Source organism: Vanellus vanellus (assembly GCF_965231255.1).
Source record: "Vanellus vanellus genome assembly, chromosome: 17".
Lineage (NCBI taxonomy): Eukaryota > Metazoa > Chordata > Aves > Charadriiformes > Charadriidae > Vanellus > Vanellus vanellus.
Window position 1 is genome coordinate 6,790,619 of NC_138922.1, and position 16,098 is coordinate 6,806,716.

At 60.7% G+C, this 16,098-nt stretch overlaps 2 protein-coding genes across 3 annotated transcripts in view; one reads left to right on the forward strand and one right to left on the reverse strand.

The window, feature by feature from the left end:
• The window catches only part of UBE2O (ubiquitin conjugating enzyme E2 O), a gene marked incomplete at its 5' end in the record, with an annotated part of 66,828 nt that extends 61,456 nt beyond the window's left edge, over positions 1-5,372 (forward strand). For both annotated transcript variants that reach the window (XM_082492078.1, XM_082492079.1), the window contains one exon: positions 1,277-5,372. In XM_082492078.1, coding sequence (XP_082348204.1) covers positions 1,277-2,040 — 764 coding nt within the window. In that variant the 3' untranslated portion in view covers positions 2,041-5,372. The remainder of the gene's footprint in view (positions 1-1,276) is intronic.
• A 2,352-nt stretch (positions 5,373-7,724) lies between these two features.
• SPHK1 (sphingosine kinase 1) lies at positions 7,725-15,881 on the reverse strand (the record flags this gene model as incomplete). The annotated part of the gene is given in 6 exon segments (XM_082492343.1): positions 7,725-9,021; positions 9,547-9,662; positions 9,933-10,027; positions 10,361-10,510; positions 15,357-15,824; positions 15,827-15,881. Coding segments are annotated over 6 exon segments (1,668 nt in total). The 3' UTR covers positions 7,725-8,237.
• Between the last annotated feature and the right edge of the window lie 217 nt (positions 15,882-16,098).

A 16,098-nucleotide genomic window follows, 5' to 3' on the forward strand; every position in this document is an offset into this window, starting at 1 on the left:
CACACGATGATGGTGTTTATTCTCTGCTTTGGAAGGAGCATAATCAGGGGTGTGTCTAGACCGGCCCTAGGGCTTCCTGCCATAGGGCTTTGCCCTGCTATATCTAGTTTGAGAGCAGATAGGCTAAATCAAATCTCTTCCTCAAGGCCAACTTTCTGTGCAGGGAGCCCAGACATGTGACTTGAGAAACCTTTGACACAGAGCAAGGGCTCCTGCCTTGAGTCCACAGGCGACTCGTGCTCCTTTGAAGTCTCACAGTCCACCTGTATCCTCCTGTGGGGGAATGACACCAGGAGAAAAGCCTTTTCTCATTTACAATGCTGAGGATCCAAATTTAGAAAACGAAATACTAAATGTTTTAAGTGGAGCAACTTGGCACTAGTGAAAAATCTCCTCTCCCCCTCCTGCTGCTTTGAGAGACTCATGATCTCGCCTCCACCAGCTCTAATGCAGCTTGTGGCAGGCTGCCAGCAGCCTGGCGGTACTGGTGCCATTGCTACATACATGTAATTACATTAGACCAGAAGCAAGCAGGAGAAAGCTTGGTATGGGTGACTTGTCACAGTATTCACTGTCTCAGAACTGCACTGTCTGATGGGACTTTGCTGGATAGGGTAGGACCCAGTCAGCTCAAAGCTGGTTACTGGAGATTGGCCTTTGTTCTGATTAAGAGGAGGAAAAAAAAAAAAACTAAGAAAAAAAGAAAAAGCTTTGGGTGTGTTTGTGGTTGGTTTTTTTGGTTTGTTTTTTTTTTTTTTTTTTTTTTTTTGCTGGGGGGAGGGAAGGGAAAAGAGCTGTGAAACCTTTCCCCTTCTACTCTTTTGAACCTACTCTGCTGTTGCATGCCCTCTGCATCGCACTGGTGGAGGACGATTCTTGCCAGCCAAGGATCTTGAGTGCCACTCTTGGTAGTGTCCAAGATCCCTACTGCCCTAGCATTAGGCCACAGACCCGTTCACACGAGTGCTTCCCCTTGTGATACCACTCCAGTGCATGTTGCGGGTTCCTGGTTGTCCAACCTGCCCTCTGCTACCTGCTTGAACTCAAAGCACGGCTTCCCTGCAATGCGTTCTCCTGCGGTCCCCTCCCTGCACTCTGGGCTGCCTGCATCGGTGTGGCTGTGGGTGAAGCTGGCGTGATTCCTCAGCGAGACTGTGCCGTGACCCTCGAACCTCGACCACCTTGGCAGAAATCGGGGCCCAGCAGTGTCTGCCTTGGTTGGCGATTCACAGTAAAGTTCCTCCCTTAACCCCTTGGTCTCGCCTTCTCTTGGCAGGTCTCATCCTAGTGAATGAGCCCTACTACAACGAGGCGGGCTTTGACAGTGACCGGGGCCTCCAGGAGGGCTATGAGAATAGTCGCTGCTACAATGAGATGACCCTGATCCGGGTGGTGCAGTCCATGATGCAGCTGCTGCGCAGGCCGGTGGAAGTCTTTGAGCATGAAATCCGTGAGCATTTTCGCTGCAACGGCTGGCGCCTGGTGTCCCGCATCGAGTCCTGGCTGGAGACAAACGAGCTGGTGGAGCGGAGCCACGAACAGGCCAACGGGGCGGATTCTGCCTCCCTTCTCTCTGCCTGCGGCACCCTGGCCGAGAGCCCCGGAGACAATGCGGGATCGCTGGGGGAGTACGGCAGCAGCTCGGAGCAGGGGGCGGCCGCCGAGCTTTCTGACTCGGCGCTCGATGGGAAGGAGGAGCTGGACGAGTCGGAGTTCACAACCTCGACGCCCAACGTCGGCGATCTCCAACAGTACTCAGACTCGGAGAGCACAGGCCAAGCCAGGGGGGTAGACCTGGCCAGAGACCGAACGGACGAGGGGAAGGCTGCCCAGGACTCTGCCTTGCAGCCTAGTGTGAAACCAAAGAAAAGGAGAAAGAGCTACAGGAGTTTCCTTCCGGAGAAGAGCGGTTACCCTGATATCGGGTTTCCCCTCTTCCCTTTGTCCAAGGGGTTCATTAAAAGCATCCGCGGTGTCTTGCAGCAGTACCGGGCTGCCTTAGCAGGGGCCAATATCCCAGAGTGGACAGAGGACAAATAAGCCCTGAGGTTAGGGACAGGCAGGTGCAGGGGAGAAGGGAAAGCAACAGAAAGGAAATTGGCAAACGCTGTTACCAGTAAACTGGCTTCTTCCAGCTTTTCTTCCTCAGCTTGGTTTGTTCCAAAGAAGGTGGTAGGCCTGATTGCACCTCTGAGGAAAGGTTGTCTAAGCATGAATAACTCTTTGCCCTCAGCCCTTCTTCCTTCCCCCTGTTCCATGTACGTGCTCCTCTTGCGAGTTTGACCCTGCAATGGTAAGATTTGAGACCTGCACAGAAGCAGTCTTGCAGCCACGTTCCCTCTGCACTTTCATCTTGGGGCACCTTTCCAACACAAAGGACTCTTCCCACCCAGCGCTACGCCCAGCAGTTTGTTCTGGTGGGATTCAAGCCAGGAGAATTGATTGCTGTAGTATCTGGAAGTGAAGGGCAATGCCCTCCCGGTCTCTCATTTTTCTCCGTGTTACCATGGGTTTTATGAAGTCTACCCCAGCTTATACGTACTTAGACATTGGATTGTGTTCGCATTGAAGTTGTCTACACCATACGGAGTTGCTCTAGTCTTAGTTGTTCACCGAAAGCTACAAGGTTCTTCTGATCAGGACTTGGTAGGCAGAACCAGAGCTCTGCGCTAGCACTTGTGCTGCCCTGGTAGTGCTGCGGGGTTTCCATCCAGTTCTGCGACTTCTGGTCGGTCTTCTGGAAGCAATTCTGACCATCCACACTTTTTCTCCAGAGTAAGGTGAAATTTCCCTTTCCCCACCATGCATGCCTGTCTTCTAGAAATACACAGGATTCAGGGGTCTGCCCTTACTACTTAGGTATCCGCGTCTTTGGTTCCCAGCCTTCCTGGCTGTCACACAGCACTACACCTACCCCCGGATCTCAGCCTTGCCTGGGCAGGCGGCAGCGGATGATCTTGGGGCGTACTGTAGATCTAGCAGCTAGTCTGGATGGTGAACCTGGCATGGCTGCTGCTTCTCCATCGTTTGGCTGCAGATGGGTATTTTGGAGCTCTTTGAGCCAGAGTCACCCAAGGGAAAGGAGCTGTCGTGTCGTGACGAGGTCCTGTTGTAGCAGCAGCAGTTTGTGACCGTTCCTGTGCTGTTTCTCAGCCAGCAACTGGAGCGCATCAGACACTGGTGCGGACTGTTATCAATTCCTTCCCTTGCCAGCCGTTTCCCGTGGTGGCCTGGGTCCGCTGTGGGCACAGCACATACTATCCCTAATCTCAACTGCAGCTCTGGGAAACGGCTGGCGAGATCAGCCCGTGTTTCAGCAGCAGAGAGCTGTCTGAGCTGGTGACCGTGAGCACTTTGAAGCAGTGGCTTGCCAGAGTCTCCTGGTCAAGCCACCTTCCTGAAGCCTCTTCTTCTGTGTGCACGCACTTACTTTCAATTCTGGAGCTGGGAGATGGCACTCCAGCACTACTGCATTTGCCCAATGTTTAGGCATTGGAGAAGCACCCGCTTAGCATCCGTGTGGAGCACAGTCGGTCAGGGAGAGTCTGTCGGTCCTTCCAGCCGGCACAGGGAGCCAGTGGTGCCAGGCTGCCCGGGGAGCAGTCAGGCAGAGCAGATGGCTCCGCCAGAAGTAAGGATGGAGACAAAACTCTCCTTTGCTCTTGCTCAATATGGCTGCGTTCCCTTCCCCCCACCCTGGGCCAGGATTTGGCCTTCTTGTTTCGAAAGGGAGAACGACAGGCGAATCTCAGCATGTTTGCACAGTGCTTTCTGCTCCTGGAAACACCGGGGTCTGCACCTGCTGGCCCAAATCCCCCCACCCATCTCCTTGCGCCGGCTATTTCCAGCTGCCCCTGTGATGCTCCGGAGCCAAGGGGTTGGCTGCGCAAAGCCCTTCTCGTGTCACCATCCACTGCCGGGATTTCGGAAGGTGCATCCCGGTGCTCTGGAGGAAGCAGAGTTTGGCTGTGAACGAAGACCTGGCCCTGTGGAGCTCTTGAAGCACTGGTCTGCGGGTGGGATTGCCTGCGCTGTGGCTCTGGCCCCTGCTCCAGCACCGGGAGCTCTTGCTGCCCGGCGGGCAGGAGGTCTGGCAGCGCGGCAGACCCCCACCCAGGGTGCAGAGAGATGCTCTGAGCCACAGGCAGGGCAGCGCGAAATTGCATGCGTGTAACTCATGGCTGCTTTCTGGCTGTGGCTGGTGCTGAATGAATGAATGAATGAATCCCATTGAGCAAAGAGCCGGGGCATCTCCGAAATATAAAGGGCCGATTGGGGCAGAGGGGTGGTGATGCTGTTGCTTCAGGGCAGGGGAAGGGCAGGCGGAGAGGCTCCTTCCACAAATAATTAAACCTCTTACTCACCCGACAAAATTGCGGTTGGTGATCTACAGGCACCAACTTCCTCTGTCCCCCATGCCGGCTGTGGCCGTCCTTAGTGCCACCTGCCACGGAGGGAGGGAGAAGACCCTTTAGGGCTGAGCTGGGGATGGAGGGATGGAGGAGCTCTGGGGTTCGCTGCTTTGCCCACCCTTTACTCTCTGCAGCTCTCATCTCGCGGGGAAGGCGGTTGGCAGGGGCTGGGCAGGCTGCTGGCGAGAGCTGCTCACTCCCGGTGAGTCCTTCCCTTCACCCACGGAAGTCTCATTGTTTCCTCTGATCTTAATCAAGAGCTTTTGTGCAGGTTCCTGGGGCTTCCTACCGAGGAGGTGTGTATTGGCCTTCTGGAAAGGGGACGCTGCTCCCTGGCTGCCGCTACCCCTGGCATCGCTCGCTCCCTGTAGTTGGCTGTCCCAAACCGAAGCGTGCACAGAGGTTTACAAATTTTCTAAAGCTTTTGATAATGTGAAGCTCCTGGGTGATGAGGTTGGTGGTGAGCACACTGCAGCTATGTAATTTTTTTGTGTATGTATGTAATATTTAAGGGTAACAAAATTTAAAAGGCTAAAACCTTAAAGAAAAAAATAATTAAAAAACACACAAAAAAAAAAAAAGCCAAAGCATGATGCATATTGTTAGCCTTAAAACTGGCTACACGACTGTGTGATGTACAAATGAGAGCAGCCTGTAACTGTTTTAAGTGCTGGGGGTTGGGGAAGAAGCATTACAAAATCAGTTTGTAGCCTTGATTCTGTACAGTATTTAATGAAGAAAAAAAAAAAAAAAAGACCTGACTATTGAGGCCATGCTTAGAGGTGTGTCGTTCACGTGCAGATGTGGATGCTTGGTTGCTTACGATATATGTATAAAGTGCTGTGTGACCATTAAAACTTTTTTTACCTGCAGAATTTTTTTTTTTTGTTTTGTTTTGGCTAACCAAGGTGTAATAAAGGAGGGAAGATGACTTGCCATTAAATTTTGCCTCTGTGAGTAGTTCTGACTGTTGTCTCTTTCTTTTTTTTTTTTTTTTTTTTTTTTTCTCCCCCCCTCCTCCCCTGCTGCCGCGCTGGGCACTTGCCCGGTCCCCGGCGTGCATCGCTGCGCGGGGTCTGCGCTGGACGGGGTCCCGCTGGCTGAAATGGACTGCGGGTGCGGAGGGAGCAGCGGGGCAGATCTGGCAGCGAGGGGCTGCCCCCACGGCTCCGCCTAAACCAGCTCCCTCAAACCCTCATTCGGGGGACATCTGTCAGGCTCTTTTTTTGTATTATTTATTTTCTATGCTCTTTCCTGGCGCGTGGTGCCTGTAGGCTGCCCGGCGGCTCGGCGTGTGCCGCAGCACAGCCGGCGGCTCGACTGCGTGCTGTCCCGGCTGGATGAGGCCAGGGAGGGCTCGTGCTGCCTCCATGGCCGCTCGCCTGAGCCGCGGGTAAGTGTGTGCCGAGACGGGTCAGCGCTGCAAACGCAGGCTCACGTCTGGGCTGCTGCAGCCGAGGGATTCCTGTCCCTCCCGAGGGATTCCCACACCTCCCGGCCACTGGTGGTGTGTTTAACCCGCACCGATCTTTGCCCCTGTGGCTTTGCAGAAGTTCGAATCATTTAGGTTGGAGAAGACCCTTCAGTTATGGAGTCCAACCATAAACCTGACGCTGCCAAGTCCACCGCTAAACCATGTCCCTGAGTGGTCCCGCTGGTGAGGAAAAGGGAGGGTGACAGCAGCTCTCCAGCGGTCCTGCTTGTTCCTTCTGGGACGCACGCTTATCTGCAACACGATTTTGCCGTGTGCTTGATTTTTTGGCAACTGCAGCACAATGTTTTCTTAGCACGAGGATAATGGAGGTAACTGAAGTCTTCTCTTTGAAAATTAAATAAGATGTTCTGTCAGAATAACGCTAACGATGCTGGGATAGCATTAAGGTCCCTTCCAACCTAAACCATTCTATAAAGATCACCCAGTTCCAACCCCCTGCCCTGGGCAGGGACACCTCCCACTGGAGCAGGTTGCTCCAAGCCCCGTCCAAGGATTCCTCAGGGTCATTCGTATGACGGTGGCTGAAAGCGTGGGCCCGGATCTGCGAAGGGCTGTGAGCGGTGCGTTCCTAAACCCTCTTGTTGAGGTCTGCCCTTGTTCACATCAGCAAGAATCAGCCTCGGGGCGTGCGTGGCAGCTGCCGCCGCCTCCCCGGGTGTCAGGAGTGAGGGGCTGCCCGGTTGCATTTAGGGGCTCCCCAATGGGAGCGGTTGGGTCAAGGAAGAGATTTGCGGGGCAAAACCTAGGAAAGGGGAAGGCAAGGATCATCCCAAACAACCCGCTGCTGTGAACGGCACTGCTCTCCCCGGGAGAGGGCCGGGGGCGACCGGGGAGCTTTTTGGGTGCCTCAAACCTCAACAGCTCTGCTCCGGTGAACTCTCCGGCTCGGCGGAGGCAGCCGAGAGCTCTGAGCGCATCCCCTGCCCTGGGCTCTCCCCGCAGCCCTTCCGCATGGTCAGAGAGTTCAGCAGAGCATCACTGCATCCCTTTTTACACCTGGCTCAATGTCACGGGGGGGGGAATAACTGTATTTTGAGAGGTGGTTCCCAGCTGCTTTGCTGGCCGGGGAACACGAGCTGGGCTCCCCACGAGGGAGCGGGGCTGGTGGGAGGAGGGGGGAGGAACAATCGTGCTCTTCTTTCCCAGCTCTGCCATCCTAATTGCATAGTTTGCAGATGAATAAATGCGAACAGCCACCTCTGTTTGCTCTTCTACTTTGTACTCGAGCACTGTAAATGAGGCTTAATTACTGCCATTTTATACCAAACAGGCTGAGCATTTCCCCCCCAGGCAAGCCCCGGGGCAGAGACCTGTTGCAGGCTCCAGCCATGGAAAGGGGATGTGTCAGCTCCCTGTAGGGCCCCTGCTCCTACTGGAAAGCCAAACACTTTGCTTCCAAAAAAAACCCTCTCCTTGAACCCTCTCCCGTCCCCTCTTCCCTCCCTCGCAGGCACTGAACCTTCCCAAAGCATCGCTGCAGGGCTGAGCTCTACCTTCCATCAGCCCCGGTGCGACGCTGGGCAAGGAGCCACCGGTGCACCCCAAAAACGGCTGTGTTGGCGGCAGCGCTGCCCGGTGTCCTGCCTCCAGGGCATCTCCCCTGGGAGCATCTCCTGGGGCCATGGCTCTGCGCTGGTCCTGGCCCCGAGGCGACTGCGCTCTGGCTGCCGGGGAGCGAAGGGCCGCGGCGCTGAGCTAAACCCGTCCTGACAGCCGCATGGCCGGGCTGCGTGTGACCCCAGCCCGGGGTGACAGCACCCCAGCTCTGCCCCTGACGGCTGCCCAGAGCTCGCATTTAATACCTGGGGGAGGGGAATTTTGTGGGGTTTTTTTTTTGCAAATGCTAAATATTTATTGCATTTCTCACAAGAATAAACTCTTGCTTCTACAGGAAGCTTTGGGTAGAAACAATCTTAAAAAAGTCGGTTTCTTGTATTAGATATATTGGTCCTGACCGTCCCTGGAGGGTGGCACTGGCTCCGTGGTGGGGACGTGAGCGGTGCCACCGTGTGCGTCCAAGCCGGGGAAGGGACGGGGCTGTGCCGGCGCAGCCGCCCGGGGGCCGGGACCTCGTACCGGGATAAAACACACTGGCGTCTCACCGGCACAGAGTACCTGATGGGGTTCGTGGCTCATTTTTGGAACAGCGCTGGTGGCCATCCCAAGGGGGTAAAGCTAAGCATGGGGGCAAGCGAGGGGACGAGCGCCCGCAGCCCCCAAGAGCTATTGCTATGGGAGGAGGAGGAGGTTCCTGAGTGGGAGGAAGACTCTGCCGCCCCGGTGCCGGGCCGTGCCGGCGGCTCAGCGCTGCGGGGGCTGAACCCAACACCTCAGGAGCCGCTGAGGATGCGGCAGAGGCGGCCGTGGACCTGGCCCTGCACCGGCTCGCAGGCCAGCGCCTCGCCGTCCACCGTCATGATGCCCGTGGCCGCCCGCGGCTCCAGGCGGAAAGCCCGGACGGGGACGTAACACAGGTGGGGACAGTTCAAGTCCAGGTGGGTCCCTCTGGCCATGGCCAGGAAGATCTTCAGCAGCGCCACGCGGCTGATGCCGGCCTTCAGGTAGAAGAGATGGATGCAGCCATCGTGCAGCCGGGCTGCCGGTGCCATCAGCAGGTTGGTGCCCAGGTGGGACTGGTAGATGGCATAGACGGTGACGAACTCCTCCTCGGGGACCACCGTCCAGTGCGCCGGCACCGGCTGGCACAGTGGCACCAGCAGCGAGTCGGCGGGCAGAGCCCCCGCTGCCTCCGTCCCCGCCGGTGGCAGGATGCGGCCAGCCTGGCCATTGGTGACGGGCATGTGGGGGTCCCTGAGTGCCGGGGGGGTGCCCTGCTTGGGGTCGGCGGGCAGGTAGGAGAGGCGGCCCTGGTACACCCGCAGCTTGGCCAGGCACTGGAGGGTGCCCAGGGTGAAGCGGGCATTGCCCAGCCGGCGGTACTTCTCGCTGTCGATGTCCACGTCCGAGATGAAGCCCCAGCCGAAGCCGAGGAAGGAGAAGAGGCGCTTGCCCGAGGCCGTGCTCAGCGAGACCAGGTCCATCTGCGTGTGCAGCCCCTTGCACAGGATGAAGGTGCAGTTCGTCAGCAGCTTCTTCTTGGCCACGTGATCGTTGCTGCGAGGGATGGAGAAGGTAAGTTTGGGCTGGACCCAGCTCAGGACCTCTCCTCCTGTCCCGGCATCCACGTGAAACCCTCGCCCCTGTGTTGCGGCTGGGACGTATCCCAGCTGGGTGACAGTGTCCCTCAGGGACAGCTGCTGGGAGAGGTTTTGCTTGGGGTGGGAGGGATAAACCAGCTCCTGAAAGAGGGAACTGAGTTGGGGCTCCTGGGCCAGGGCAATCCCAGTCCCCCCGCTGTGCAGTGGCATCGGCTGTGCTCGGGGGTGGATCCTTTGGGATAAAGCTGTGCCAGACTCGGAGCCCGGAGAAGAGAAAGGCCATGGGGGCAGCTGGGGACGCAGGGATGCAAGCTGATGCTCACAGGGACTGGCTGGTGTTGCCGGGAGGACATCCCTGTCCTGGGCATCCCAGCATCCTTTCCCAGAGCTTTCGCTTCCCTCATCCCCCTCCCCCCCCCATCTCGGTGCCAGCGCAGCCCCACGTGCCAGCAGTGGGTGCCCCCGCGGGGCCGGGGCTCACCCTGCGTAGTGGTTGATGGAGGCGGCCAGGGCGTTCCCGGAGCCCCCCGGCAGGATGCACAGCGGCTTCTTCATGGTGTCCTCCCAGTCCGGCCGCTCCATGAGCCCGTTCACCACCTGCAGGGACGGAGGGAGCTGGTGGCACCCAGAGCCACGCAAGGACCCCGGCGGCCCCTACACAGCTCGGGGGGAGCAGAGCCTGCGGTGCCCCCGTCCAGGGCAGGACCGAGGCCGTGGCCGCCCCACTTTGCTCCAAGCCGGGTGTCATCTCTCCTTTGCCGTTCCCTGCCTGCCTCCATGTCTCAAAGGTGGGCTCCTGCCCCAGGCATCCCTCTCCTCCCGGCTCTGTGCCCACCCCAGGGGGATGCCCCGCAGTGCCCCTCTCACCTCGTACAGCAGTCCATCCCCGGCCATGACCACCAACGTGTCCCACTGCGACAGGTCCTCATCCCGTACCTTCTCATGAGCGTGGTGGGGTCTCTCTGCAGGGGAAAGCAGAGTCGAGCATCACCCTCCGTCCCTCTGCCCTGCCAGCTGCCACCCCCTATACAGTGACCCCAGCCCCGCTGGCCCCACAGGGGTCCCGGCTGGGGGTGCAGGGGGTGAGGCAGTCACCCCTATTGAGTGCAGCCCTGTCCCCTTGCACCCTTTGCCACTCCGCCTGTGACAGCCCACCCACCCCGTTGTCCAAACCATCCCCGCGGGAGCTGGAGCTGTGATGGTGTGGGGACTACGAGGCCCTCGGAGGTGGCAGCACCCGGGTAGGGTCCTGGGAAGGGAGGAGGAGGAGGTGAGGGAGCCGCTCGTGGACTCACCAGTGATGAAGACAGTGGTGGCGATCTCGGCCTCGGCCAACATGGGCTGCACCACCGCCTGGAAGTCCTCGAGCGCGCGACCGGCACCGCTCTGGGGGTTCAGCAGCACCAGCGCACGGCAGGGCCGGGGCAGCACCCCATAGCTGTCACCTGGGCAGGGGGGGAGATGGGGGGTCAGGGCGATAGGGCCGTGGGGCTGCCCAGGGAGGGATTTGCGAGCCGGAGCAGCGTCTGCCACAGCTCCACAAGACGGGGACCTGCCCCTGGTCCCCACAAGCTCCCCCAGCTGCATCCCTACCCACAGGAGGTGAGCAGGGATGGAGGGTCCCTGCTGGGGAAGCAGGGGAGGTGGCCGAGATGGGGACACGGGGTCCTGCAGGGACTCCTCTTGAGCTGTCCCGCAATGAGCAGGGATGCTTTACGCCCAGGCTGGAGTCCCGCAGCAACCCGGGGATGCTGCAGCAGAGACGGGGCTCTGCAGCACCGAGCATCCCTGCGCGTCCCGGGGCGGCAGCGTGTCGCCGGCTGCGCTTTCAGACACGCCGAGGAAAGAAAGGTGGAAGCAAAGGGGAGTTTTGAAACCCAACCTCCCCGGGGCCACCTGGCCCCAGCGACCCTCGGCCGTGAGTTTTCCCTGCTGAACCCCACAGCTCACGGCACGGCTCAGCCCCCCAACACACAGTGAGCCAAGGATGGGGGGAGAGGGGCCAGAGGAACTCAAGATCTCAATTCCTCCCATCCACCCCAGATGGAGCAGGGCCAGGACAGACACCTGCGCCGGCAGACGGACGCTTCTGCTTCCCCTGCTCCCCACGGGGTTCATGTTTCACGCGCGAGGGCCCCGGTTGGGCTGTAATTTCAAGCTTGGCAGGGGTCTGCATCCCTCTGCCCAAGCCCAAAGCTCTGTGGTCCCCGCACGGGGGGGGGACGGGCTGAGCCGGGGCTGCAGCTGCCCTGCCAGGGAGGCGCAGGGACAACGAGGGGAGCGATGGCATCCTGGGGAGCTGGTGGCAGAGTGCTTGAGGGCAGGACCGCTGGGTGCTGCTTGGGCACCCCCAGCCCTGAAATAAGCAGGGCAGTGTGCCTCGAGCTCCTGCAGTGCCTCTGGAATGCTTCAGCTCTGCAGTGCGAAGCCAGTTTTGGGGGGATGGGGGAGTGTCCCCCCCAGCTCTGGGCCCCTAAGCTGGGATCTGGCCCCCAGGGGCGTAGCGGGTGATCGTCCGGGTGCGTGGGCTCTGCAGGACAGCGTGGGGGCTGCGCCTGCTGACTCAGCACATAGAGCTGCTCCGTCAGGAGCTGAGTCACCAAAGCAGACAGTGATTCCCAGCACTGCCCCGGGCTGGGAACCCCCCCTCTAACGCGGGGCAGGGGGACTGGGGCAGCCGCCTGCCCCCCACCTCGTCCACACCCTTTGATTTCAGCTCTTTGAACACACAGACAGCGTTTTTCAGCTAAAACCCCTCCTGCTGCCCACACCGGGGATGGAGACCGGGAGAGGGGAGCCTGGGGCGATGGAGGTGCCTAAGGGTGCCATCTCCCTGGGGTGACACCCAGCATCGCACTGCTCACGGCCACACCAGGGCTTCCCCGACGGCTGGCAACGCTCCACAAGCTGCCCTGCGGGAAGATGAGCTTGGAGCATCCCATCTCCATGCCCGTCCCAGCCCTGGGAGCACACTGAGCTCTGCTGATTTCGGTGCCATCAGGCTGATTTTCTGCCCCTGGGAATGACCTGGGGAGGGTGTCACCCTCCAGGACACCTCCTTGTCCTCACACCATCTGCTTGGGACCCACCACCGAGTCCTGAGCAAAGGCTCTCCCGTCAGCCAGGGCTGAGCCTGGGGCTGGGTGCTGGCCCTGGGCTGGCTCTCCCCACTGTCACCCAGGGCCGGGGGAAGCGGCCAGCTGCCCCCCGCCCTCCCCGGCCCCTTATCAGTGGGCGCCAGACACGAGGGGACCGGCTGCCCTCGGGGACGGTGGTGAAGCGCGGTGAGCAGAGGCCACCCCAGCTCGGGTCAGGGATAAGGGGCAGCAACCCCGGGGCTGGGCTGGTGCCTCTCCCTCCCCTCCGGAGCCTTCCCCGGTTACTGCCAGCCCTAAAATCCCCTTATTGACAAACGCAGCCGAGCCCCCAGGCAGGGAGTTCATGCTCAAGCCCCAGCTGCTGGAGGCAGGTGATGGGGGGCTTTTCTCTCCCCCCCCCCCGCAGAAGGCGCAGAGTGAGAGCACGAGGCACTTCAAGCACCTAAATACAGTTTTTAAAGGCTCAATGTTTCTTATCAGCCACATCGTTTCTGACACGCACACAGATCCGCAGCCGGGTCTTGCCTGAAACTCCTGCCTGGACCCGTGGCTGCTGCCCCGTGGCCTCGGCCGGGCAGCGGGGTATGGCTGGGACCCCGAGGACCCGCTCCTTGGCTGGAGGGGGAAAGGCGAACCCCGCTCAGCGCACCGAGGGATGCCGTGACTCCACCAGGGACAGATTGCTGGTAGCAGGGTGTGAGTAGGGACAGGGACATGATCCCAGTGTGGGACCAGTGACACCAGCAACAACGGGCTCAGCCCAGGCTCCCAGTGGAGGATGCTGGTTCGGAGCGGGAGCCCAGCAGCAGCGATGCTCAGGCCGGGGCGGGGGGATGGACAGATTTCAGCAGCATCCCTTTCCCTTGCGCAATGCCGGCCAGTCCCTGGCATCTCGGCGAGGCTCAGCCACTTCCCGGCACAGCGCGGCGGCTTTCAACCTCAAACGCCGAGCAGAGCAGACACTGAGTCAGCAGGAGGAAGGGGCTCCAGCTGCTGCCAGTGCACAAACTCTGCTCTCCCCCCTCCTCCGCCCACGTCCCCCCGTGGGACACATGTCCCGGCCACACTCATGTGAGGACCACGCTGCCACAGCTCCACCATCAGCAGCCCCAGCTGTTCCATCGTGTAGCCTCATCCTTCTGGAAACTCTCTGGGCATAAGGAACAAACGTGCCAGGCTGGCAGGGGACAGGGCTGTCCTGCCCAGTGACCCAACTGGCGTGAGGCTGGGATGGACCAGGACATACCCGCTGCGTCCCCTCTCTGCGGAGCGTCACCTCCGCTCCCCTGCACAGCGAGGGGATGAGAATGGAGAGCAGGTCCCCCAAAACGGGGGCTTGCAGCAGAGCCAGGTCCCGCTTGCTGCCAGCAGCGCAGCTGACACGCGGCAACGCCGTGGCTGTTGCCGGCAGCTCGACGGCAGCTTCCTACCGCAACCAGGGGCTGCGTTTCCCCATCGGGACATGAGTCCGGGGGGGTGGTTTGCTCCATCCCGGCCGGCTTGCAGGGTGGGACACTTCCCTGCACGCTGTGGGCAGCTCCAGCTTTGGGGTCATTCACTGCTGAGGGACTTATTTTTTTCCCCTTGGGGTGAAATAAGGAGGGGGAACCTTCCCCCCCCCCCTTCCCCAGCTCTCTCCAAGGGCTTTTATCCCAGAGGATGCTGGAGCTGAGATGACACCAGGATGGAATCGCCAGAGGCAGCACCGTTCCCCTCCCCACAGGGATGGGGTGGCAGGATTGCTCTGCACGGACTCGCACACAGCTTCCCGGCACGGCCTTATCTGTCCCGCACACGCCGCGGTGCCGGCACGTGGGGTTGCGTGCGAGCGCAGGGTGTGGCGAGAGGCATTTTTAGCTCTGTCCCAAACTGGGGGAGGAGGTTCTCAAATCCTGCTGGCCCTCAGCTAGAAAAATAACTGCAAAATCCCACACCGCCTTCTCCCGTCCTCCTTCCTCGGCCTCCCCCGAGGCCCCCGCCGCGCGATGCGCTGCTCGTGCCCCAGCACCCTCACACCGCCTGCTAAAAGGGCAAAGATTTTAAACCGCTTGGAGACTTACAGCTGCAGAGTTCAGGCTGGAAATAGAGCCAGGGAACTGGTTTCGCCCTCGCCCCTTTCCACTGGATTTGTTTTTATTCTTTAGGAAGAGTAGCAGAAAGTTGTTTTGTAGCTGCAGGACATGTAAAAAAGCCGCATTTTAAAATCCAACCAGGGAGAGATGGGCTAAATGTGATTTGACAGGATCCCTCTAACCGCATGCCTCTTAATTTCCAAGTCTGATCAGTGTGACTGGACAGCTAAATAAATGAAGTAGTGCATATAATTGAATCTCTGCTCAGATGTTCAAATATATGCCAGCCTGCCCTGCCCTGACTGCAGGAGCCGGAGGACTTGGTCCCCGAGCCAGACGCTCCCCTTCGAGCTGGTGGCAGCTCCCGGAGGGAGAGAGAACTGACACCCGGACCCCTCCGATCCACCCTAGGATCCCGTTGGGCCCCGGAGGGGTCCTGGGGGGATTCGCCTGTTCCCAAGTGATGGATGGGACCTGCTGGGGACGGTGCCTGGCTCCCGTCCTGCCTGCGTCAGCAGCAATGACTATTTTTTTTCTTGGTTTATGCTGTCCTTCGGAGCTTTGCTAGTTATTGAACCACAGCGATGCGAGTGGACGGGGGGATCTATGCAAAGGACCCCCGTGGTGTCACCATGTCCCTGCTGCCCCTTCGATTTAAGGGAGAAAGGGGGGGAGAAGCCACCCCCGGCCCCGGGGGTGTGCACAGGGATGTCCCCGTCCCCCTCAGGCTCGGGGCAGGGGGGGGATCCAGGTGACCCTGCGGGCATGTGGATCGCCCCCCCGTCTGTCCTATCCCCTCACCCCCGACCCCGACCTGTCCCTTCGGGGCACGGCGCCAGCTGCCCCGCCGCGTCCCCACGCCGCCCCTCGGGGACAGCCGTCCCGCGTGGGGACGGGCAACGGAGAGACGGCGGTCCCCACACCCCACAGCCCACAGCCCTCGGGTGGCTGTTGGCCCCGATCCCGGCAAAACACCACCACCACCACCACCCCACCCCCCCGCCCGCTCCCGGAGCTCGCCCCGCCGGGACCCTCAGCGGAGCGGGGACGGGGACGGGGACGGGGACGGGGGCCGGACGGGGGGGGTTGTCCCGCCGGGGGCGTCCGCTACGGTCACTCACCGTCCTGCGTGGGCACGGCGGGCACCGAGAGCTCCCGGATCCTGCGGCTCCAGGCCTGGGCGATGCGTAGGTTGCCCTCGGCGTCGGGTCCCAGGGAGACGCGGAAGGTCCGCTCCAGGCGCTGCCGGGCGGGAGAGCCCCAGCGCGGCCCGCGGAGGGGGTAGCAGACCAGGGAGAAGCAGGCGGCGGCGGCGGCGGCGGGGAAAGCGGCGGAGCCCACGCAGTCGGCCAGGCGGAGCGCGGCGTCGGGACCGGCCGAGCCCCCGGAGGAACCGCCGGGACGCCGCACCTGCAACTCTCGGGCCGTCAGAGCCAAAGAACAAGCGGCAGCCCCGGGGGTCGGTCCCGCCCCGAAGATACCTTGAAGTAATACCGGGCCCCCACCGGGCTCCGGGGGAGCGCGGCGGCCGGCGGCCATCGGCGGCGGAACGGGAGCGGGACGCACCGGGGAGCGCCGCCCGCCGCTGCTCGCTGCTGACACCCGCCGCGCCGCCCGGCAATGGCAGGCGGGGCGGCCCCATTCATAAAAAAAATGTAACCCACCCACCCGTGGGGGGGAACTCGTCCCGGGGCTGCTCCGAGCCCCCCCTTTCCCCTTTCCCTCCCCTCCGCCTGCCTCAGTTTCCCCAAGCGCCGCCCGCGCTCCGGGAAGGTTGGCAGCGGGGGGGGGGGGGGGGGGGGGGGGAGGGGGGGGCACCCCCGCCGCCCCGCTGGAGCAAAGGGTCTTTAAACATGCGAGGGC